The sequence below is a fragment of the Balearica regulorum genome, chromosome 1, assembly GCF_011004875.1.
Source record: "Balearica regulorum gibbericeps isolate bBalReg1 chromosome 1, bBalReg1.pri, whole genome shotgun sequence".
NCBI classification, from domain to species: domain Eukaryota; kingdom Metazoa; phylum Chordata; class Aves; order Gruiformes; family Gruidae; genus Balearica; species Balearica regulorum.
Genome location: NC_046184.1, coordinates 84,132,989 through 84,156,595, shown reverse-complemented (window position 1 = coordinate 84,156,595; position 23,607 = coordinate 84,132,989). Strand labels below are relative to the sequence as shown.

The 23,607-nt window shown below is 48.6% G+C and overlaps 2 protein-coding genes across 2 annotated transcripts; one reads left to right on the top strand and one right to left on the bottom strand.

The window, feature by feature from the left end:
• The first annotated feature begins 1,050 nt into the window (after positions 1-1,050).
• On the top strand, positions 1,051-7,473 carry LOC104631473 (homeobox protein NANOG). Its single transcript, XM_010299488.2, has 4 exons — positions 1,051-1,231; positions 4,466-4,740; positions 6,027-6,116; positions 7,111-7,473. The coding sequence occupies exons 1-4, from the start codon at positions 1,051-1,053 to the stop codon at positions 7,471-7,473; spliced, it is 909 nt and encodes a 302-aa protein (XP_010297790.2).
• A 7,235-nt stretch (positions 7,474-14,708) lies between these two features.
• On the bottom strand, positions 14,709-17,441 carry LOC104629221 (homeobox protein NANOG). Its single transcript, XM_075742905.1, has 4 exons — positions 17,273-17,441; positions 16,569-16,837; positions 15,717-15,806; positions 14,709-15,220 (listed from the first exon to the last, which is right to left on the bottom strand). The coding sequence occupies exons 1-4, from the start codon at positions 17,439-17,441 to the stop codon at positions 14,804-14,806; spliced, it is 945 nt and encodes a 314-aa protein (XP_075599020.1). The 3' UTR covers positions 14,709-14,803.
• Between the last annotated feature and the right edge of the window lie 6,166 nt (positions 17,442-23,607).

Here is a 23,607-nt window from a genome sequence, read left to right as displayed (position 1 = left end):
CCTCTGCAAATAAAATGTGCCTTTGAAAGGTCACGGGGGAGCAAATCTGTTAGCTGTGGATCTTACCTGCACTAAATCTTTTCCTACCTCCATAGCAAAAATGTCTCTGCTGATTGTCCCTCTGTAGACCAGCCAGCTGAGATTTCTGAGTCTGCTCTGCAAAATGAGATCTGATGTTGGATGGGACTTGGCCAGTGTTTCTGAGTTTGCTCTGGCACAGGCATGTGGAAGATGGGCCAGACACATTTTCAGCTGGCTCCCTCAGCCTATATGAAGGAAATTCCTTTTCAGTTTAAAAAAAAAAAAAAAAGAAAAGTAGCTTCTAGCCCCCATATCTGATCCTTACTTGTTTTTCCTCCTTGCTCCATTTCTGACATCTGCACCAAGAGTGTGGGAAGTGCTGCCTAGTGTGGAGGGTGTATGCATGTGTGTGTGGCTCTTGTGGGGGTGTCAGTGTGACACAAGCCACAAAGCAAAGGTCTCAGAACCCTCCCCATAACCTGGAGCCAGGGCTTGAGGTTGCTCAGCATGGTACTGAGCAGCTCAGCACCAGATCTACCTCCTGTCCACTCCCGTGGGGTGGAGATTGGCTGGGATTTGTTCTCCCAATGCAGTGGACAGCTGTCTTCTACAGGACATCTGTGCTCATGGGATTATTTTGTGACAGGACAATTTGTGCTGAGCCCAAAGAAGCAAGCAGGAGGTTTCCTGGGGCTCTGGATCAGACCCCTGCTCAGGTGTGACTGAGGAACCTGCAGAATGGGAAGAATTCAGAGGGGACATATTTTAGCCCTGATGCCATGTGTGGTTTCTCTCCCGCTCTCCGCCCTGCTCTGTCCCCACCCCACCAATCAGCCCTCTTTAACATGACAAAGAGCCTCAAGGAGCGGAGGATGGTGGATATTGCAGTCCCAGGCAGGGTATAGCCAGCTATAAAGGTAACTGCCTGTCTACACTTCGGGGCTACCTCAGCTTGCTGGTGAGACCTACCCCCCAAGTGAAGGTGGCATCTATTAGAAGGTGGGGGAATCACCCCTTCATCTGCCCCCCATGTGTGCAAACTTGGCTCTGCCTCCCTACCAGGCTTACCCCGGTGGGACTGGCATGGGGTACCTGGAGGTTTACTGGAACTCAGCAGGGGAGGCAGGACATGCCTCCGCTTCGGCTGGGCCAGCAGGAGCCACCAGTGCCAGTCAGTCTCCGGAGGCAGGAGGGAAGAGGCAGACGGCAGGTAAGGCATTTCAGATATGTCCAAAAGCTGATCCCCAGGATACCTGTGATCCCAGGTCAGCCGCTCGCTTAATGATCTTGAGCAATTTTTTCTCTCTCCCCACCTTGGTTTCCTCATTCCTTCCTGCCTTTGCCCTCAGCTGGGCAAAGTGCGATGTGGTAGGCGAGGAAGATGGACCTTGGGCAGTCACATCACCTTTCCATGCTGCTTTTCTTTGGTGACTGTGAACCGGTTTCCTAAACCTCAATAGAGCCTGCGGGAGTCCAGGCACTGGCAGGTCTGTGCTCCAGGCTGAAGGGCAGTGTGACAACATGGTTATCTCATAGAAGTTCATGGTTCTTGGGGCAGCAATGCCTGGGCCTCCTTTTAGCCAAATGCTGTCATGTGTGCTATGGAGAGAAACAAATCCTGAAGGTAATTCTGTTGGTGGCATCCCTTATCCCCTTACAAACTTCTCGTGCCCTTCATGTGCTTATTAAACTTGAGTATGCTCTGAAACACTGTGCCTGGAAATCTGCTCCCTTTAAATCCAGTGTTGTTAATCTCTGCTTCTTTTAGTTGGCCATTTTGCTCTCTTTATTTCCCTCTCCTTTCTGTGCTCTTGTTGCCTTGCCTTTCCCTCTTTGCAAAAAAAAGTACCAGGCCCCATGGCAGAGGCATTTTCTCTTCTTGCCATTCCTCTTCCGCTCCAGTGAGTGGCAATAGAATGGCTGATGGAAGCAGACCTTCGCCCAGCCCCATTGTATGGTGTCAGCAGGGTAGCACTCTCCTAAGGTTAATGGATGGGAGGGAAGGGAGGAAAGCAAGCTTTTAAAGTGGCTGTTCCAAGCTGTCAGATGCTATAGAGAGCTACAGACTCGGGCAGAGCGACTAGTGGCTGCAGAGTGACTAGTGGCTACTTGGCACGTGGCTACTTGCTGGGTAGTTTGGAGAAAGGCTTAGGGTCTCTGCATGCTGCCTGCTCCACCAGGGCAGCAGGCAGATTGACTCATTCATGACTCCAATGGGCCTGGTATATAGACTTAAAACCTGTCTTCAAACACTCTCCTTTGGTGCCTCTCTCTACAGAGAGAGCCCAGTGGTGGAAGGAAAGGCTTCCAAAGATGTCAAGAGCTTGTGGAGTGGGTCTGCCTTAGGTTTTCATGTTTATGTCTGTTGCCCTGCTGTCTTACTTCCTTTTTCCTTCGCTGTCTTCTCATGGGAGAGGCCTTTGTCTTGAGCTCAAGCTGCAGGTGGTAAATTACATGGGGGGTTTGGGATGACAGGCTGAGCAGCAATATGTGGGAGCTTTAGCTCTTTGGTGTCTTGCTCTGGTTCCTGTCTAACAGAAGAGTTTCCTGTTTTCCAAGCCCACTTCTCAGCATGTTCATTTTCAACCTATATGGTTTTTACTGCACAGCCTGCAGGAGCCAAGCACCCTGTGGTCCCACATGAAATTTTAGCTTCCTGTGCATCCAGGTCACAGATGTTCAGCTTCCTCTCAGGCTCTGCAGTCTACCCCTGTGCACATACCACCTCAGGACCTTGCACCTCTTCTGTTGACAGCCCCTTTCTCCTTTTAAGCAGAATCCACTTTGTAATCCTCATGGCCCTCCTCCGCAGCACCAGAAACCTGCCCCACTACACACCTGCCTCTTCACACAGCCTGTGCTCCAGGTTATCATCTCCTAGGGAGAGGAAGTAGCCAAGAGCAGGCCTGTAAGACCCTAGAGTGGCAGGCACCACAAAGACAGCTTGTGCCTCTGTCAGGAAGGTAGCAAAGGAAAAGATACTGCAGACATGGCCACCTTTCTGAGGCCCAGCAACACCTCAAAGCTTTTGAGTGATTGCTTAGTGGCCTCTTAGCTTAGGACAGAAGGAAGGGTTTGGTAGGGTGGACGGGTAGCCCATTCCTGTGGAGGGCATCAGTACTTTGCACTGGACATATGTTCAGGAGGTTGAGGAGGGTGTCCTGGTGAGCTTCAGAGTCATACATCTCAAGGTGACTAGGAAGGAGATTGGGAGCTATTAGTTGGGCTCAGTAGTCAGAAAGTGTGTACTGAAAATGGCACTGCCCCACTCCCTGCACCTCCTCTCTCCTGAAATGTCAGTAGGAGGAGAGGGGGTGGACCACGGAGAAGGGTTTGCAGAGGAATAGCTGGAGGAAGGAGGGATGGATGGATGGATATATCATTGCAGTTATGGGGAAGAGGGGAGACTGGCATCGCAGCCCTTCAGTCACATCTGGCCTGAGAAGGTCTCAGCCTCTCACAGACCCCAGCAACCAGGCACCTGACAGAAAGGTGCAGGGTAATCTCTCTTGTTAGCATTTTCCTATTCAGGCAGCCTGAAGGACTTTGCATCTTGGCAGCTTTTGTGTGAACTATTAGCCCAGATTGTTTAGGAAGTTTTTCCTTTAGATCTTTATCTCAACTTTGTCCTCAACAGAGACTCCTTAAGACGTGTACTAAGACAAATGAGAAAAGGGCTTGGACACCTTCCTCTGCACTCTTGAATTTTGTCCCCCATGTCCCTAGTACAGGATTACTGGCTCTTCTCACCTGTCCCACACATCCACCTTTCCTCTCTCCTTCCCCACTTCCGTGTCAAATTTTTCTCCTTCATTCTTCTCTTGCCAGAAGCCCCCCTCAGCCAAATAGGTCCATATTCGTGTTTCCAGCAGTGGGGTGGCCTGAGGTGGGAGCCACAGGCAAACAGGAGTGAGCCAATATCCAAGGCCTGACTGATGCTCTCCACCTGTCACACCATCATTGAAAGCACTGATGGCTCTGCCCCACCACACACCCTGGTCGGAGGTTGGTTTGCCACTGTCCATCAAGTGCCTTGAGATTGCTGGGCAAGCAGTTTCAGGCAGCCCAGTCACCAACCCAAAGCTATGCTTGCAGTCATGACCCGGCCTCTTCACACCACACCAAAATATTATCAGGGCCTCTTGGAGGAGGATAGTACTGCCATGAGACAACGTGCACCATTCTTCCCTCCCTGCCCTGACTTTTCTACCTGACAAAGGGGGACCCATGGGCATCCTGGATGGCTGAGCTGGGAAACTGCTCGCTGTCAGTGGGCTTGTCTGTGCTCACAGATCCATGAAGGAAGGAGGGTAACACAGGCCTTTGCTTCAAGAGATCTCCTGTCTGGTAGGCAAGGAGCTCTACAGGCAGGGAGCATGCTCATACCCATACAGCTGTGCATTATATTTTGTATACGTTTTGTCTATTGTCTTTTTATTTCTAGAAGTATCCCCAGCTTCATCCAGTTCTGGGAATTTCAGCCAATTCACACCAGATTCAGCCACCAGTCCACATTCAGCATCCTTGTCCCCACAGCCTATGGCTAAGTCTCAGAAGGGCAGAGAAGATGGCAGGGAGGGGGTGAGGAAAGCCAAGAGCCGCACGGCTTTCTCCCAGGAGCAGCTGCAAACCCTACACCATCGGTTCCAGAGCCAGAAGTACCTCAGCCCCCAGCAGATCCGGGAGCTGGCTGCTGCCCTGGGGCTCACCTACAAGCAGGTGAACACAGAGACTTCGACCTATGGTATTTCTGTCATACAGCAGCTGAATGGTGACACAATGACAAGATGGAAAGATGAGTTCCCGGCAGAGAGCAGAGGAAAAGGAGCCAGCTAACAATTGCTCCCCAGCCTATTCATGCCCAGAGATCAGAAGCACTTCTGGGGGACAGGAGAGTCAGTGGCACCTCATTGGGGCCTCCCCAGTTAAGGGTACTTGCAGTAGAATTGCAAACACAGTGATGAATACGTTGCTTGCCACAGACAGCCTCTGCTCTGCGCTTGACAGCTCTTTGCAGACTTTTTCCAGGCAATGGTAAACTTCACAGAAACCCTGGCATGCATCAATTCTCTGAATCGCAGGGTTGCAACATGCTGAAAACTATTGCTAACATTTCCCAGGGCTGATCTTGTCCAATATCTAATAACGTCCCACACTCAGCACTACCTGGCTGCTTGACACCTGCTCCCCCCTCCATGTGGGTACTGCCAGGTTCATGCATTGCAGCATGAACCTTCAGGGTCTCTGCTAATTTGCAGGTAGATTGTGTGTAGTGAACTGGTGCTGGCTCAAATTATGCCTTCCTAAAGCAGAGAGGGCTGGGAAATGAGGCATGAATGCTTGCACTTACAAGTCCAAAATCTGCCTAGAATTTGGATCTCGGGGCTGGGGATGACAGCTTGGATAGTCCAGGATGCCCTGGGACTATTGTAGGTGCACACATACGCATGCACACACTGAACTGGTTCTGTCAGGAACAAAAGGGGTGCGACAATCTGCACTTTCCTTCAATCCACATCCCTGCAAAGGCAGACACAGCCCTGGGGGGAAATGGCTCTGGAATTCACCCCAGCAAGGAGCTTTGAATTTGGGAACTGCTGGGTACAGGGAGCAAGTCTCTCCCTTGTCCCTTAACGAGTGTGCAGACAGAGTGTCTCAGAAGTTTGCCTGTAGCTCAGGGAGCTTGTAGGGACCTGGGTGGGTCTAATTTGCACCAGTCCTTCATCTCCATGATTGAAATGAGTCAATTTGTCACAGCTATAACTGTCCCGTGGACATAATGCCGCTCCCTCCCCCCACCATGCAGATGCACAGGCCACCTGCTGAGGCTGCTAGACAGACATCTCCCCTTGGCAACAACCCCAGGGAGCTCTTAAAGGCCTTTATCTGCTGCTGCCCATATATCTATGCCATCTGGTCACTCTTCCGCTGCTTTTGAATCTGATAACATTTGCTCTTCCCCCTCCTTTGCTGATGTTTTCCTCGGCTCTCCCTTCCACACCCAGGTGAAGACTTGGTTCCAGAATCGGCGGATGAAGCTGAAAAGGTGCCAGAAGCATAGCCTGTGGACTGAACGGGCTCAGTGCCTCACGCAAGTAAGAACACAGCACATTGGCTCAGCATGACCTTTCTATCTGGGCAGATAAGTCCTGTGATGTATTTCCTCCACAGGGGCAACTTAAGCATACAAGTGTCAGCGTACCCTGCCTTCTGGTTTATTTGGTGCAGAGGCACAGACTTGGCATGACTCTCCATGTTCTGTAGGTAGCCTAGCAATGGGCTGACTGTGCCACTGAAATGCTTCCAGAGAAAAGCTGTTTTCCTCATTGTCGTGGTTTAACTCAGCCAGCAACTAAAACAACCACACAGCCGTTTGCTCACTCCCCCCACCCAGTGGGATGGGATAGAGAATTGAAAAGGGAAAAAAAAAAAAAAAGTAAAAGTAATGGGTTGAGATAAACAGTTTAATAGGAATAATAATAACAACAATAATAATAATATATGAAACAAGTGATGCACAGCACAATTTCTCCCCACCTGAAGCCAATGCTCAGCTGCGCTGCCCCGCCCTGCCTCCCAGCCAACACCCCAGCTATATATGGAGCATGACATCATATGGTATGGAACATCCTTTTAGCCAGTTTGGGTCAGCTGTCCTGGCTGTGTCCCCTTGCAGCTTCTTGGGCGCCCCCCACCTTGTTGTTGGCAGGGCAGAATGAGAAGCTGAAAAGTCCTTGACTGCTTGGCAACAACTAAAACATCAGCGTGCTACCAACATTATTCTCATCCTAAATCCAAAGCACAGCACTATACCAGCTGCTAGGAAGAAAATTAACTCTCTCCCTGCCAGAACTCTCTCCCCAGGGCACTTGTGTGTGTATATACACACACATACGTTTATATATATATACCCAACTGTGTATCCACCCTGAGCTATGGGGATGGATATGGTTTTTCTTGCCCTCCCACACCATTGCTGCTGATCAAGAGACAACATGAAATGTGAAGGGACAGCACCCCAGTACGAGTCAAGCCTGTGGACACCAGTGCAGAAGCTACGTGTTCTGACTCACTGTCTTTCCCTTTCAGAGTGGCTTCCAGCCAAGTACTTACCTGGACGTGCACCCCAAATTCCACCAGGGCTACCCGATCACCACAGCCAGCACCATCCAAACCATGCCTCCCCCGTGTCAGCACTATGGAGCTGGGCAGAACGCTTACACAATCGTGACCAGCGAGGATGGAGGAGTCTTTGGCAAAGGTGGGGGCACCTGCAGCGTCCAGCAGACAGTGGGCTTCATTGCCCAGCACAAAGTAGACTTTTACCACAGTTGTCCTGGCAGTGTGGAATATCCGGGCACAAAGACAGGTGATGGCTGTAATTTTCACCACTCGGCCACCATGGCGGCTTCTTTCCCAACCACTGCTGGCCACCATGTCTATCATTCCTAAGCACTGTGTATGTGGGGTACTTGGGCACCCGGGAATCAAGTCTTACTCTCATCTCTCCCTTTGTTATTCATGTGCTCTCCAACTCAGGGACATAATGTAGTTAAACATGTAGCATGTTTTGGCATCCAAATATGTGCCTGCAAGCACACACAGACATACAGATACCTGTTTGCCCATATATATACATACAGCCCTTCATTTGTATGCCCTTACACATGCACACACACACAGACAACCAAGTTCCTTTATAAGAACATCCCAAGATCTGGCTACCTAGATTAATTATCCCCTGGATCTTCTAAATTATTGATCTTGTAACTTGTCTCAGAGGAGGCACAGATTCCTTTGGGGATGTCATGTATACATATCACTGTACAGTTGTGTATACAGAACACAAGAAGCCATGGGCTGTACGGAGAGGTGCTGGTTACATATCCTTCACTGAAGATGAAGAAGTTACTGTCACGCACCAGGCATCCATCTGATGGTTAGACCACCAGTTCTGTAGGTCAGCCACAAGGTAGAGCATTGATGAAGTGTCTAGTGAAGGGAGATTTGACAAGTAGCTTGCAGAAAGGCTGGTGATATGGTCTTACAAGCATCAAAATGATAAATAAGCCCTTTGTTCTAGTCTGTATATTTCTCTGCCTTCCCTTGAGAAAACCTAACAGTGCATTCAATTTGGCAAATAATAAAATATTTTTTAAAATGGATTATGTTTTTTTCTGTATTTTTTTCTACTGTAATAGAGCATTGCAATATGAAATCCAGATGGAGCATAAATAGCCGTAGCAACAGTATGTCATTGTTATTACTGATTTGACTCTGAAACTATAACCAGAGATTTTTCTGTGTTATTAGTGGATCAGCTTCATGAGACTTGGCAATGCCAGATATCTAGAGTCAAAGGACCAGGTAACTTCCATCCATGTTAAGAATTTCCCCTACCCAGCAATATTTAATACTGGGACTGGCTAAAACATAGACGTCCCATAATTTCTAAACTTGATACTATATAAGTGTCTAAGTACCTAAAAATGGATGTGTGTATCAAAGTATATTTAATAACAAGGCCTCCGTTCCCTGAGTCACAGGTTTTCTATCACTCTTTGATGATGACAATGACTTCATCTTACTGCAATGAAGTAGCTGTCATGGTTTTAAAAAAATGAGTGTAAAATGAAGGCAATCGATGTCTGTGACTGCAGCAATAAAAGGCATGGACTTCTCTTGGCAAAGCTGGTTTATGTCCCTGTGCCTCACAGCTGTTTGCTCCCACTTCCTTGTGCAGTCACTCATTGACCCTTTGGTTGTTCAGGTACACCATTTATAGATCTGTACTGTAAACTTTATGGCTAGCATGATTTGGGGAAAAATAAGGCCTTTTGGAGGATGAATTTCTAAGTCATATCATTTTGGAGATCCATTTTAAAGCACAGCCCCCCCCCCACCTATCCTACATCCAGCAAGTGCCTAAGCTTGGGAAAGACACATTTTTGCAACCACTGCACCATCAGAGGGGTGGGGATCGATTGAGTTAGCTTAACTGAAAAGGTACTGGTTAACATCTGAAGGTGGACTACAATTGCAGCCATTATCAGGGCTCTCACATGAGTTCAAGGAGTTTTTTCAGCTCCTTTGGAGCCAACAGTGCTGCTACTAACCTGAATATCATCTGAAACCTTTCCATGTCACCTCATCAAGGGCTGCTGTGGGTGAAAAAATTGAGCTTGTGACTCGTCCTCACTAATAATTCTCTGGAAAAGGAGTCACCTGTCATGCCCCTGGAAAAGTTAAAGTGAGAGAACTCATGGGTTGAGACAAAGACAGTTTAATAGGTAAAGCAAAAGCTGCGCGTACAAGCAAAGCAAAGCAAGGAATTCATTCACCACTTCCCATGGGCAGGCAGGTGTTCAGCCATCTCCAGGAAAGCAGGGCTCTGTCACAAGTAACAGTTACTTGGGAAGACAAATGCCATCACTCAGAACGCCGCCACCCCCTCTGCCCCCCACCCCATTCTTCCTCTTCCCCAAGCCCCTTGTAAAGTGAGCATGACATTATATGGTATGGAATATCCCTTTGGTCAGTTGGGGTCAGCTGCCCTGGCTGTGTCCCCTCCCAACTTTTTGTGCACCCCCAGCCATCCCGCTGGCAGGGCAGTGCGAGAAGCAAAAAAAGCCTTGGCTCTGTGTAAGCACTGCTCAGCAACAACACGTCTTTATACCAAAAACATCTCCATATTATCAACACTGTTTCCAGCACAAATCAAAAACATAGCTCCATACTAGCTACTATGAAGAAAATTACCTCTTAGCTGAGACCAGGACACCCTCATATCTAGCAATGACTTGGATGGATCTTGGGGCTCACCCAAGCCAGCAGTCCTGCTGTTGTAATTTATAAAGGATTTAGTGATTCAGACACAACCCAGCTGCTAGAGACACACGGTGTCTGTAAGCAGATGCGACTGCCATTAAACATGAAATATTAATTATAGCCTGGTTATGAAAGAGATTCACAGATATGACCTGAGGGTGCTCTTAAAAATTTTGGACAGCTTGAAGATAACATGGCCCTCACAGGAAAGGAAGAACTTCCCCCCCCTCACCCCCCTCAAGACCAGTGACATGAGTTTGGGTCCTTCATGCCTCTTGACTGCTCAGTATTGGCCAAGATGCTGCTGGCCACTGATGATGGGCCAAGCAAGTGACGTGTGGCAATGCTTTACCGAAAATTTCCAAAACCCTGTTAGCTCAGCATTGGAGTCATGCAGTGCAGTTAGATAACTAAATATAGTGTTTACACATGCCTGTAGGGAACAGCCTATTAAAGCAAAGATCATGCCTTTTATCTGCACTGGAGAGACAACTGGGGCTGTGAGACCTTGCTCATGGGGCGCTCAGAAGAAAGGTGTAGCTTGTAAAACATCGCTGCAGGCCATGCTGACACAGAGAGCAAGGAACGAGGTTGCTTGCACCACTCTACTTGCTTGGTATTTTGCCTGTGGGTCTGCAAAGGCTGGAACCCAGTAAACTAGAGAATAAACCCTGGTCTACATAGTCTGTACTAGATTTAATTTCTTCTGTTTGGGTGGGATTCTCTGCACCACTGGAGCTACATCTGCAATGTTGACAAACTGGAGTGTTGACACTGGAGAGATACTGTGAAAGTACAGTGTATTCTCACAAGCTGTAATACATATGAAGAGCTCCATACATGCTTACAGCTTGATCCTAAAAAGATTCGCTAGCAATGCAAATCATGTTCACAGTGTGCAGAAATCAGTTACACAGCACAGTCACAAGATGCAGCAGTCCTAACAGGGACGTCATGTATCCCAGCAGAAAGGGCTTCTGCTGACATGCACTTACTTCCTCTGAGGAACTGATATAAACCCTTTTGGAAGTATGAGTCTGGACAGAGGAGTTGTATATCCATCAGTTTTGGTAGTGGTGCTTCAATTACCTGTGCAGCTGTTTCATGTGGTGATGTGACTCAGGCACATCAAAGTAACATAGATCTCCAGCTGTAGAAGAAAGGCAGAGTCCTACTTCATTCCACAGCTTATAGAAACTCTTCCTTAGCTCCTAGCAGTCCTTTCTAGCCCACCTGCCAAAATTTCAACAGCCACCCCTCTGCATGTTCCTTCTAGCCCTACAACTACATGTGCTTGCCAAACCTGCATACACCCTGGGCTGAGCAATCAGGCAAGTAACACACCTGTGAAGGAACGCTCTGTTTCTGCAGAATGCTCCTCCCATCATGGTAAAGGCGGTAACACAAACCAGAGCATGCAGAGCCATCTCAGTCCCAGGGCTACTTCAGCAACAATATCCATTTCTGCAGGAGGCCATCTGCCAGCAGAGCTTTGGCTACCTCCTTAGCCTTGTGGCAGAAACATGGAAGAGAAACACACCCAGGCAACACAGGTAATATGTAGCAAACACCTTCTGCAATCATTCTGCAAAGACCTGGGTACCTTGTGTATTTCTTCAGGGTTTTAAGAGATTTTTAAGTTGGCATCTTAAAAAAATTAAAAAAAAAAAAACCCAAAACCCTTGGAAGCTGCTAATTTTAATCTGAAAGTAAAGGCTTTATTATCTATGACTTTTATAGGTATATGGTTCAGCTTTGTTTTTTTTCAAGGGAATTATTGAAATTAACACTACTACTAGAGCATTACCCAGAATTCATCCAAACTGATGCTGGGACATCAGACTTAAGACAGGATGAAAAAGGATCTTGGTTGTGTAATACAGGAAATCATGTGAACCTGGCATTTCCCCCTCTTCCAGGCCAGATTTACATTTTTCTACTGGTGAAGGTTGGCAACCCACACGTGGATAACTCAGCCTTTCTTCAGGCTCAAACCTCCACTCCCTCTCCTTCCCACACATATTGCACCTCACCCTCAGAAGCAGAGCATTACAGTATTGCAAAAGGAAAGCAGACATGCTTCGGCACACACAAGCAGGTTCTGATCAGCAAGGGACCTGTGGCAGTTTGAGCCTGAGCAGTCAGCTGCGCTCAGTGGGAGTACCTGTTGAACTACCCCTTCCAGACAGGTGACAAGCTTTGGTGGTGTACTGTAGCTTAAGGAACTCAGGATTAAACCTAAACAGATAATTTTCACTTGTTTAAACTAATGGCTATTAACAGGAGCTTGGTTCTGCTTTCACAGCAGCAGCATCAGCCATTGAACAGACAGCTGCCTTGTTCTGTTAGTGATGCTGTCCATGGACACTTGCAGCCCTTGGCTGCACAGGAGTTGCACAGGAGTTCAAACTAAGAGGTATATAAGGAAAGCAAGGCTCTGGTGAATCAACGCTCACTGAGCGGAAAGATGTTCATTGAGTCTCTAAATTAGTAGCTGCTGATGCACTGCTTCAGTCCTAATGTGCTTCACACGTTTCAGTACCTTTTAAATGTTGCTCCCAGCTGTTATAAGGAGATAAATGTAGTATTGGGACAAAGCAGGGAAAGAAGCAAGTTTTTGTTTCAATGCTGGGGGCAGGATTCAGTTTCTTATGCACAAACTCCTGCTGTCATTTGAGGTTAGCACAAGAATCCCAAGAGAGCTGCAGCCTCAATGAGGCAAGACTTCCAGACCTCCAACTGTGACCTTCTGGAGCAGCAGCAGGTGGCCACACAATCTCAGAGGAAATTTTCTTTTGAGGGACACTCAATTAAGGTAGGAGCATTCTTAAATAGTGATTTTGAAGCATTACAGTTTAAGGACTAACACAAGTGCTGCACGTTACTGCAAGTAACTCCTGTAGGCAACTGCCTACCTTTGGAGCCACCTCTTGCACTAGGCAACACACCTACATATTAAAAATAAGGCTGATGGACTTCTGTGACCTACTCCTTTTCAACAAGTGCTTGATCCTACTTGTGGGAGAAACACAGTAGGGTTACCTTCTTCCTTTCCTCAGTACTGCTGGTCTAACCTGTGCAGAATGGTTATTCTCATATCTCACATTGGAACAACCAGCTGATGACACTGTTTCAACATTAAAATAAAGTCATTTATTTTCAATTCAAACAAGTTTGTAAGAACATTAAGCAGAAACAAAGTAATAAAATACAACATGCACAAAACAAAACATGTTTAAGATCACTGCAAGAAAATACAGTTTAAGAAAAATGATTCTGGAACAAGTGTTCACCTCCGTTGCAGTGAAAGTTGAACTACAACATACAACTCTTGTGCAAACATTTGAAGACAGTGTTGCAGTAAAAATTGTGCACTAACAACAACAAACTCTACCACAGAAATATTTATGCTTTTACCATCTCATTTACTCTTGCCATCTCATGTCATTTTGTATTCTCGGGCAGTCGTAGACTGGACTCTCCAATTCCGCACCTTGTAAAAAAGTCAGTTTCACACAGACTGGAGCTGACTTCCAATTTCCCCATACTGGAAGGGATGATTCAGTTATTTTAAAAAAGAAACTGAGAATTTTTATTGGCATTTTCTTTATTTTGTCTAACTAGGTTTCTCTAAACTTCTTGCCTCCCCCAGAGCTTGCGTACTTATGTCAGAAGGCAGCCAGTGCCCTTTTCAGCATAAAAATACAGAAGAGATCCAATTAAACCCTGAGGAAGGGATGAAAATCCTACTATCTTACACGCTGAAAACTGGAATTAGACAAGAGAGCAGGGAACTATCCTGCTCTGCCCCCTTGGATAACAACTCCACTGGGACCCAAGAGGATTCCCACCTCCCTGCCCCCAAACATCCAGGTTCCAGGATAAATTACATTAACCATCACCTTTAAAATAACTGAGCCCTTTACCTAGCTGCCTGCTTCTATCCCAGAGAAAGCTGCACTGCAGTGGTGCTGTGTTTGTGACATGCTAGGGGACCATCATGTACAGATAAGCAGACTGTTCTCACAATTCCAAAGATGACTACACACGGCCACTCCTCACACTTCCAAAAATGGCACTTTGGGCTACCCTCTGCTGCAATTTGCAGGTTGGGACAAGCCAACAGTCTCTCAGCAGAGATGTAGAAAAGCAAGATCTAAACTGGATGGGGACAGTCCCAGAGACACCATCCTGAATAAGCTAACAGGCACAAGTTAGCAACTTGGAAACCACAGTTTCCACATGAGGTACAGGCAATACTCTTACCCTACTTGCTCTCTGTTCCATCCCCTCAACTGCCCTACTTACACAGGACGGCAGCAAGCAAGGGGTAAGCAGGTGCTGACCCCTCCAGGAGGAGTTGCAGAGAGTAACTGTATCAAGTCATCTGAAATCAGATGATCTCATGTAGCTTTTCAGTGAGGGGGGAGAGGATGCAGATGAAGAACCTACTAACAGTTAGCTGACTGAGGTAGCAACAGAAATAGGCAAGACATGAGGACAGATTCTGGGATACAACAGGGCATTTCTAGCAGAAATATGCTGAAGTATAGAGGGTTTTTCTCCTTCTCCACCAAAGCTCTGCTGCAAGGCATGCAGGGCAAGGATCAGAAATCACCTGCTAAAGAGGCAGCAGAGGAAGGTGAAACTTGGGACAGCAAAAACAGACCTTTACCACTTCTCCTGCTCCTGGCTGTGGCATTGCACATTCCCCTCCATGAGTGAGTTTCATCTAGCCACACACAAAACATTCTTGCCAAGGGTTAGCTATGAATGGATAGGTGCCTTTAAACAGCAAACTAGGCCAAGGCAGCAGGGTGCTGAGCCCCACCAGTGGTTAAAACAGGAATAGGGGAGGAAGGACAAGAGAAGGGAGTAGAAACTGGATCCCTGAGTCAAGAACCTAGAAACCACATGGGAGAAAACAGGAGAAGGGAGAAAGCAATACTTAGACCTAAGACTCATAACCACTCTGGGTCCCCAGGGGATGCCAAGGGGCCTGGTACTGATGCCGTACAGGGGAGCTTGAGAACGGTGTGACGCTGTCAGAGGTGCTCTGGAAGCTGTAGGTATCCTCTGATTCCAGGCTGACATAATCCATATTAGCAGGGTAACTGTGATAGAAGTTCATCTGCTGGCTTAATAAACCCATGGCTTGCTGAGTATTGCAGCTTGTCCCACCTTTTCCAAAAAGCCCCTCATCCTCCACAGCCATGAACGAGTACAGGCCCGGCCCATTCCCATAAGTCTGGCCACTGCTATAAGCCTGGTGCATGTTGGTCACAGCCTGAAGGTTTCTGCTGGCACTGACAGGGAAGCCTTGGTGAAACGTGGGGGTTATATCCAAGTATGCAGCCTGATGGAACCCATTCTAGGAGAGATAGAGAAGGCTGTTCAGTAATGCAGAGCACCATACCAACTGTGCCCATTCTTTTGGATGGGTCATCTTGTGTCATCCCTGCCCCAAGCAAGCAAAACAATAGTGTCTTTCATACTCATTGTCCTCACTATAGACTAGCAATAGCAGAGACAACAATATCTTAAATTAGTAGTCTCCAATTCAGTAAGTCTGGGAATACCATGCTAGGGAGAAAACCAGCATGAGTAGTCATGCTGACCCTCTTTGGCTATTTTGGTTTCTGTCTAGTCCCAACCGGGAGATAAAAGGACTAGAAACAAAGCTCTTTCAGTTGCCAAGGTACGCTTAAAATAGATGCCACTGTAAGCCCTGTTACGAGAAATACAGCTGGCTTGGTAATACTGAGTCCTGTGATTGTTCAAGTTAACAGGTTGGACATGATGCACTTCTCCCCACAAACTGCAAGAACTGTGACTGGTGGTGATGGGGGAAGGGAGAATTCTCTCACCTGTGGCAGATACACCCCTTTTTCCACCCACTGGCTCTCCTTCTGGCAACGTTTAAATTTCATCCGTTGGTTCTGGAACCATGTTTTCACCTAGAAGCAATAGGAAAGGACATAGGACATTAGAAATTAATTCTCGGAGCTTACTACACATCCTAAAGATGCTTTCCCTTCTACTACAATCCAGTTTGTTTGACTGCTAATACCATACATAATTTCAGCAGCTACCAGCGTGCAGCAGACCCAGGTAACCGTAGAATCACAGAGCCAAGACATGAAAACTAACATTCTTACTCCTCAGATCACCATGGCATCTTTCATGACATCAAAAACCCGGCCTAAAAGACAGCTCAAGACAACTGGAGAAATGCAGCTTGTACAGCAGCATCTCACTGCTGCACCAAGATCAGTGCTGACTCACGAGTGAGTCATTCCTTCAGTTAGACATGAGTAGCTAGCAGGGCAAAGACCCTCTCTCTAGGGAGAGACCCAGGTGCCACTCTGACTAAGAAAGGCAACCTGCATAACAGTGCAAGTATCTGACTTTTCATGTTTATCAGAGACAACACAAGTCCGCACAGAGTGGTAATCTGACTCGGCATAGCCCTGGCTCTGTACGCATTTTCAAACACCTGCATGGAGTGGGTGGATAGTGCTGGAACCAAACATAAGAGGAAGGCTGAGTCATAAGTTTTCACACCCTCTGCTCTCTCACGTAAGCAATGGCATAAACAAGACCACGAAAGAAACTCATCTCTGGGGTCTAAGAAAAAGAGAAAAGCCACCAAAAAAACCTGCTTGCAAGATCACTTCACACCAGGGATACGACTCAGCTGCTCAGAGAAAGATGTTCACCTGCTTGTAGGTGAGCCCCAGGGCAGCAGCCAGCTCCCGGATCTGCTGGGGGCTGAGGTACTTCTGGCTCTGGAACCGATGGTGTAGGGTTTGCAGCTGCTCCTGGGAGAAGGCTGTGCGGCTCTTGGCCTTCTTCACCACACCCTCCCCTTCCTCCTTGACCTTCTGGAAGGTGGGATGGGGAGATGGACGCTCTGCGGTGGGGCTAGTGGCAGAGTCCGGGGTGTACTGGATGAGTGTCCCAGAGCTGGAGGAAGCTGGAGAGACATCTGAGGACAAAAGAGATAACTAGGGTGAGCAGGGTCAGGCGGAGAGGACTCAAAGACTTCGAAGTCCAGCTTCTCGGGTGAATTTAAGATTGCGAGTGCCCCGGGGACTTGCAGGGGCTCTGCAGCCACAGGCAACGCGGCGCGGAGAAGTAGGGGCAGGCACCCTCGGGGCAGCGGAACCGAAACCCCTCTCTGCTGCCGCCTCTGCCCCGTCCCGTCTGGACACAAGGGCCGCTGGCAGCCGCGCCCGGCTCCCGCCGCCGCTTCCAGCCGGCGGAACAGCGTCCGTCGCGCTCTCGCCGGGGCGCGGGGCCGCTGACAGCACTGGCATCGCCCCCCACCCCCGAGGCAGGGGGGACAACAAGGGACACAAGCACCCCCCATCCGAGGGCAGCCCGATGGTCCCCCGGGGGTCAGCCGGGCCAGGGCGCGTACCTGGGTGGCTTGGCGTCTTCTCCGCCGTGGGGAAGGGGAGGCCGTCCGCCGCCGGAGCCTCCTCGGCGGGCACGCTGTCCATGCTCCCTGGAGAGAGCCAGTAATAATCCCCATACCTCACCGCACCGGGGTAAGGCAGGTAGGGCGGCATGGCCAGGTGGGCACTCATGGCCGGGCCGGGCCCCTCAGCCCCGAGCAGGCGGCGAGCTGGCGGTGGAGGCTGCAGGCAGCTCGCAGACAGGTACCCCATTAGGCGGAGGTGGGGGGATGCTTTATGTCCTCCCCACCCTGGCCTTGGCTAAAAGGGATTGTCATGGCCATTGTCATGTTAAAAGTCAGTTGATTGGAGGGGAGGGTCTTTGGGGGTATTCAGGGAGTGGGGGAGGGCTGGGACAGCAGACCCCGCTTCCCAACTTGGCTCCGAGGTGCCGCGGTGGGGGTCAGGCCGTTGCTGCCAGCACACCCCTCCCTGCTGGGGGGGGTGGGTGGGGGGTGGGAGGAAGAGCCTTGTTTCCCCCTCGGGGCCAGAAGGCCTGAGCAGAGCCGCCCGGTGAGTTGGACAGGGTTTGGCAGACACCCCCCCACCCCCACATTTAACACTCTCTCCCCACCTCCTCACCGGTCCCCACCCAAATGCAAAGAATGGAGGAACCCGGAGCCTGCCCCGGGGTATGCAGAGGCTATGGGTGTCTGCATTGCACATCGCAGCCATCATTGCTAACAGATAAGCCCTCCACCTCCCGCAAGTGAATACAGACTGGGGGCGGGGGGGACGGTGCTACAGAGCGGTGCCTGCATTACAGGGAAGAGGGCTCAAAGAAAGACAAGCTGCTTCTCCATCAACTAGCCCAAGGCCGGGACAGGCAGGCGTGCTTTGCAGGGGCACAAAGAAACGGCACTTCACCTTTATCAAGCTTTTTTCCTCAGCCATTTGACACTTTTTTTTTCTTTGTACGAAGTGATAGCTTAAATAATAACAATAATAAAAAAGTTTATTTTTGCTACACACCAGGGAGAGGTGGGAATCACCCAGTCAGATCCCAAAGGAAACAGGAGCAGTGCAGCTATAAGAGAGCCTTATAGATCTAAGGGATTTGAAGCCATGGTCTACAGTCTGCTTGGAAAAAGATAAACTCCATCTACCCCTTCTCTCAACTATCACTGCTTCCTTTAAGGAAATTAAAAGCTTATTAGGAGGATCTCACAGCCCAGGAGTTACAAAACTTGGAAAACCACTTGGAAGAAGTACAAATGAGGGCATGTGACACATCAAGCAAATTCCCCACCTACCCCAGCACAAAAAAACCCAGAACACAGGCACCTACCTGTACACAAAGGCAGGGTAGTAACTACTAACCTGTTGCACTGTTAAAAATCTTTTGGAGATGATAGAGAGGGGCCTCACTTGACTTCCATATACCTCCTCCTCCCCTCTTGAGTCATGATGAGAAATGAGCCCCAGCTGATGCCCTGTGCCCACCGCTGCAAGGTAAAGCTACAGCGCTGCTCGCCTAGAGTGGTCCTTGTCGGACCCACCTTTAATCACCTCCTAATTAACGGTGATTTAATTTCTCAGTTAGAATCCGGATCCAGGTGGAGAGACGGTTAGGAACGTGGGGGGAAGTGATAATATTTGGGTGAGAGGGATGAAATACAGACCCTGCTTCTTGCCCTGAAACAAGGAGTACCAGCCGGGGGCTGCCCGCCACCCCGGGGCGCTCCCCCTGCCCTCGCAGCCCCGGTCCGTGGGTTTCGGGCAGGTCGCTTGCTGGTTGCTGTCAGCCCCGCTAATGCACGCACGGAAAGGGATTCCCCCACGGACACGAAGCGATGGCTCTGCCCGTTGTGGGGACGAGGACTGCCAGTCCCCACGGTCCCCTGCGGACAGGGCTGCCCCGGGACAGGCGTGCTCCCTGCGGGGACGCTTCGAGCTCACCAAGACCAGCCCGTTACAAAGACGGGGAAAAACATAGGGTTGCAGGGGCGGTGTGGTGGTGGTACTGCGTGTACAAACCAAAGCCCCTTGCGTTTGGTTATCTCTTGGCAATGACAGCTTAAGGGGCGCCTCGCGTCTGCCTCTACAGCAAAATAATTTTCTGTGCTGATACCCTACTATTGGCAAGGGCAGCCGGCTGGAGGGCTCCAGGAGGTACTGCCGGCCGTCTCACAGGCTGCAGGAACCCCGAGTCATCGGAGGGGACACGGCTTGAGAGGGACACCCGCGGCAGAGGGATTAGCATTTTACAGCCGGAGTAACACCGCCTGCGCCAGCAAATCCTCCCGCGGGGGGGGAGGGTGTGGAGAGAGAGAGTGCGTGTGTGTGTGTGTGTGTGTGTGTGTTTGGAAACGCAGCGGAACTGCTGGTTGTTATTTTCATATATAGATCAGTTTTCACGTATAGATCAGATTCCCTCCCAGAGACAGGCCTGCTTTGTAGTGTGCATGGAACTGATTTCATTTCCACTCTCGTTTGTTTTCCTTTGTTCATCTGTTGATTTTCTTATCCCACTTGTCTTTCATTCCCTTTGATTTTATGCTTTAACCACCAAATCTCTTTTTCTTTTCCATATATTCCCTTCCAGTGAGGATAATTTCCTCCTTCTCCCCAATCATACCTCTAATCACATGACCAAACATATCTTTTTTAATGTCTTTGTGAGAGAAACAAGACACATGAGTGTATAAAACCATACCATCTAAAGTCAGAAAATATTTAGGAAAAGAAATCCTATAATGTCAAAATAAATGACACACATAAAAACATCTTGGGAAGGTAAACCCAGAAGACATACAGACACAGAGGATGATATGGGAAGCAATATGTAGATGTTTACGATGCTCCCCAGGGTGCTAGGTCTGGGACATCTGCTCTGGGGCACCATCACACTGTGGACCGGTTATCCTGCCCCTGAATATCTAGAGCTGATGTGCTTTTAAAAAATACCTGTTGTGAATGACTCATAGAGTAGATGCAAGTATCCACTCATCTTTCTTTTGGAGCTGTTTGCAGCTGGAACAGCAACACAGTTCAGGTCTAGTCTAGTCCTGTTCTTCTCAACAGGGCCAAATAGCAGCAATAATTTTTTTGCCCTTTTGCCATTCTTAAGGATCATTAGTCAGGTGAGTAAGCATAAATTGGCTCATTAATTATATGGAAATTAATGTAACCACTCAACTGGGCTGAAGCATACTGTAACAAGCCCTTTTCCATAGCCCTTTAACAGCAGAGATAGAAGCTCAGGTCTAAAAGCAGTCTTGGCCTCTTGCACAGGTGAGACAGGACCATGCCTGGAAGATATTTTCATCCAGCAAGTTCCCCCTGCAAAGGATCCCCCATTAGTGTTGGTAGGGTCACTACCTCCAGCGGGCTCAACCTTGTGCTGAAGTGACACAAACACACCGGTTTACATAGACTGGAGCTGGGGAAGCAGCAGCTGGCTGATACTGTAAATCCAGCTCATACCACTGGGTCAGAAATGCTATGGGTTCCTGCCTCGGAGCATTGCTAAAATCATTTTCATCAGCAGGTTAATGTTATAGCAGTAGAGGGTGTCTCAAATTTTATGTAATTAAGTGCTCTTCTGTCCTTCCGTAGCTGGCTCAAGCCTGAGTCATCTGTGTTTTGGTGAATACTGTGAAGTGTCACTGAGTGTCGCTGTGTCATTCTGTTCATGTTCATAAGGCTCAGCGAGGCGGCAGGGTGCAGGCTTGCTATTAATGAAGAGGGAACCGCGGCCTGAGCCCCATTGCCCCTCAGAAGTTTCCCTGGGAGCCATCATCCTCTGTCAAGGAGGTGCGTGGTTGGGGAAGGCAGGTAGAAATCCCTCCCTTGTATTCTGTTAGGCTTGCCTGGCTTTTCTCCCAAGGAGGCACCTTGGATTTTATTTTTTTATTTTTTAATTTTTTTTAAAAAAATTGAACACTCCTGCCCTTCAGCCCTCAGTACTCACCCAGCACTTGGCTCCGGACTGCCTGCCCCCTGTAGCGTGGTCACAGCTCATAGTCTGGACCCAAGATGCCGTGTTTGTGGAAGGAAGGCGGTCAAGTAAGAATAACAAAAATTAGAGACTCATTCACATTAAAATACAGTTTTCCTTTCTCTTGACTCTTTAGGGGAGCAGGTTGAGAAAAGGACAAAGCTTCTACCTCCCATTAACAACCCAGTCTCTCAATCACCTGAGAATTACTGGATGATGTGGCCCTTTGTTAGCAACGAGGCAGACTGCGACTGAGGAGCCATGGGACAAAACCAAGGGACTCCCTGAAAAGGCAGGAAAACTGAGTGTCAACAAACAGGTTGGAAGCAGGCTAGTGACAACCCAAATTTCTAGGGTTTGACGGGTCTGTTCTTTCTTTACCAACCCTTTATCCATGCCTGCCACACACATGATACTGGAGTGCTATAGCTGTAAGCACTCATCTGAAGAAGCACTCCCTACCAGTGTCCATCAACTGGAGTATGGAATAGTCTCCCCAAGGGACGACGCCTTGGAGCCAGGGTTGTGCAAAGTCCTGGGGGACACGGAGAAATTATGCATATTGGGCAAAAACCTTAAAGCACGGCACTGAAGTGGTACCTAGATTCCATGTGAGTTGAAGGCTCTCTCGAGTTCACTGTGTATTCTGGCACCTCCTTTATCCCACATCCCTCATCTGAGGCTGATCCCATGTATTTCACCACTGTTAATGCATATAAGAACAGAACTAATGAGGATTATGTGCCAAGTGAATGACTGTAATTACACTTGTGCAGGTCGTAAGCGAGCACACAGTTTGCAAGTGCTGCTAATACATTCTGCTAACCAAGCTCTTCCAAGTTAGCACATAGTTTTCAGGCAGGTCACTGTGCCAAATCTGTCCCATTTGGACTTTTTAAGCCCGGGAAAGTCCCCATAAGAGCAGATCCCCTGTGAGGCAAGTGTCTAATTACAGGGAAGGCTGGGATTAGGGAAAAGGGTGCTCGTTTTTCAAATCTGTCAGGGGTTGAGACAGGGATCCCCACATTGCCTGGCCCTTACCCCCCCCACCTGTCCATCCTCTCCTTTTCTCCAAGACTGGCTCTTGCACATGCATTCGTGAATGATTAGCAAGTGTTAGAGCGTGAGGCTCCCTGGCTGGCACCTGTTCTGCATCTGAATGGTAGAGCCAGTGAAGCCCAGGGTTGTGGAATGGGATCTGTAAAGTCGATGTTGTCTGGGACTGGCGGAAGAAAAAGATTTACCTGCTTTTGTCTAACAATATTTAGATGGCCGACTTGGCTGAGATGTAAAGAAAAAGACAAAGAAGAGATGAACAGTGAGAGGCTGTAGCTTTTTTAACTGGATGTCATTTGTTTAGGAATTGAATTCCGTGAAGGATGGAGGCTGGGGAGGGAAATATAGCATTGACAGCTAGTGACAGGTAAAGATAAAAATTATCTGTACTTCATCTCCTTTAGATAGTCCATGGAGAACCAGCTCATATTAGGCTGTGAAAGCACATATTTTGGGTAGCAAAGAAAGCATCCTAGAGATTGCATTATCAACTGTGTCTCTTCCCAGGCTGCAAGGTCAGGAAAAGCCACAGAATCATAGACTGAAACAATTCCAGACCCTCAGACTCTGCTGTGACAAAATGAAAATGCTTCCCCAGCACAGCTTAGCCATGAAGGAGGAGGAGCAGCCATGGCTGTCTGTGTTGGGAACAACATCTTGCTAAAAAGTCCTGTTCTAACCCCAATTGTGTCCTCCATGCAAACTCTGGGGCTAAGGCAGGCCTGAGAACACCTTCTCTTAATCCCACTCATGACTAAGTTGCTTTACTATAGTTGTAAACAACCTAATAATAGTGTCAAAGTGCCTGCAGATGCAAAGTAACCTTGCAAAGCATTGCATGGATTTGGTGCAAAGATGCAGGTGTTGACTTGTGATCTAGCAGGGCCCTCTGACACAGTAACACCTCAGCTGTCTCTCTTCACTTACTGCACCTGCCAGACTTCCCCACCTCTGCAGCAGAAATGGTCAAGCCAGATGTAGTTAATCTCTCCCAAACCACTGCAGTTCACAGACAGCACGTTGACACAAACCGCTGAAGATTTCAGTTTCTATCAGTACTCACTTGCTCTGCGAACCCATGTGCTGGCCCCAGCTGGAGGTCTGATCTCTGATCTGCCCACCAGCTGCACCCAGTATGGGTACAGGGCAGCAGCGTTGCCCTGCAGCCGGTGCAGGCTATTGAACAGCATGTTCCCCAGCACAGCTCAGTGATGAAGGCCAGCTCCTGTTGCACTCCTCTTTTGTGATTTGATCCCCAGGGAATATGTGTACACTGCTCATGGGATTCAACACCTGTGCCCT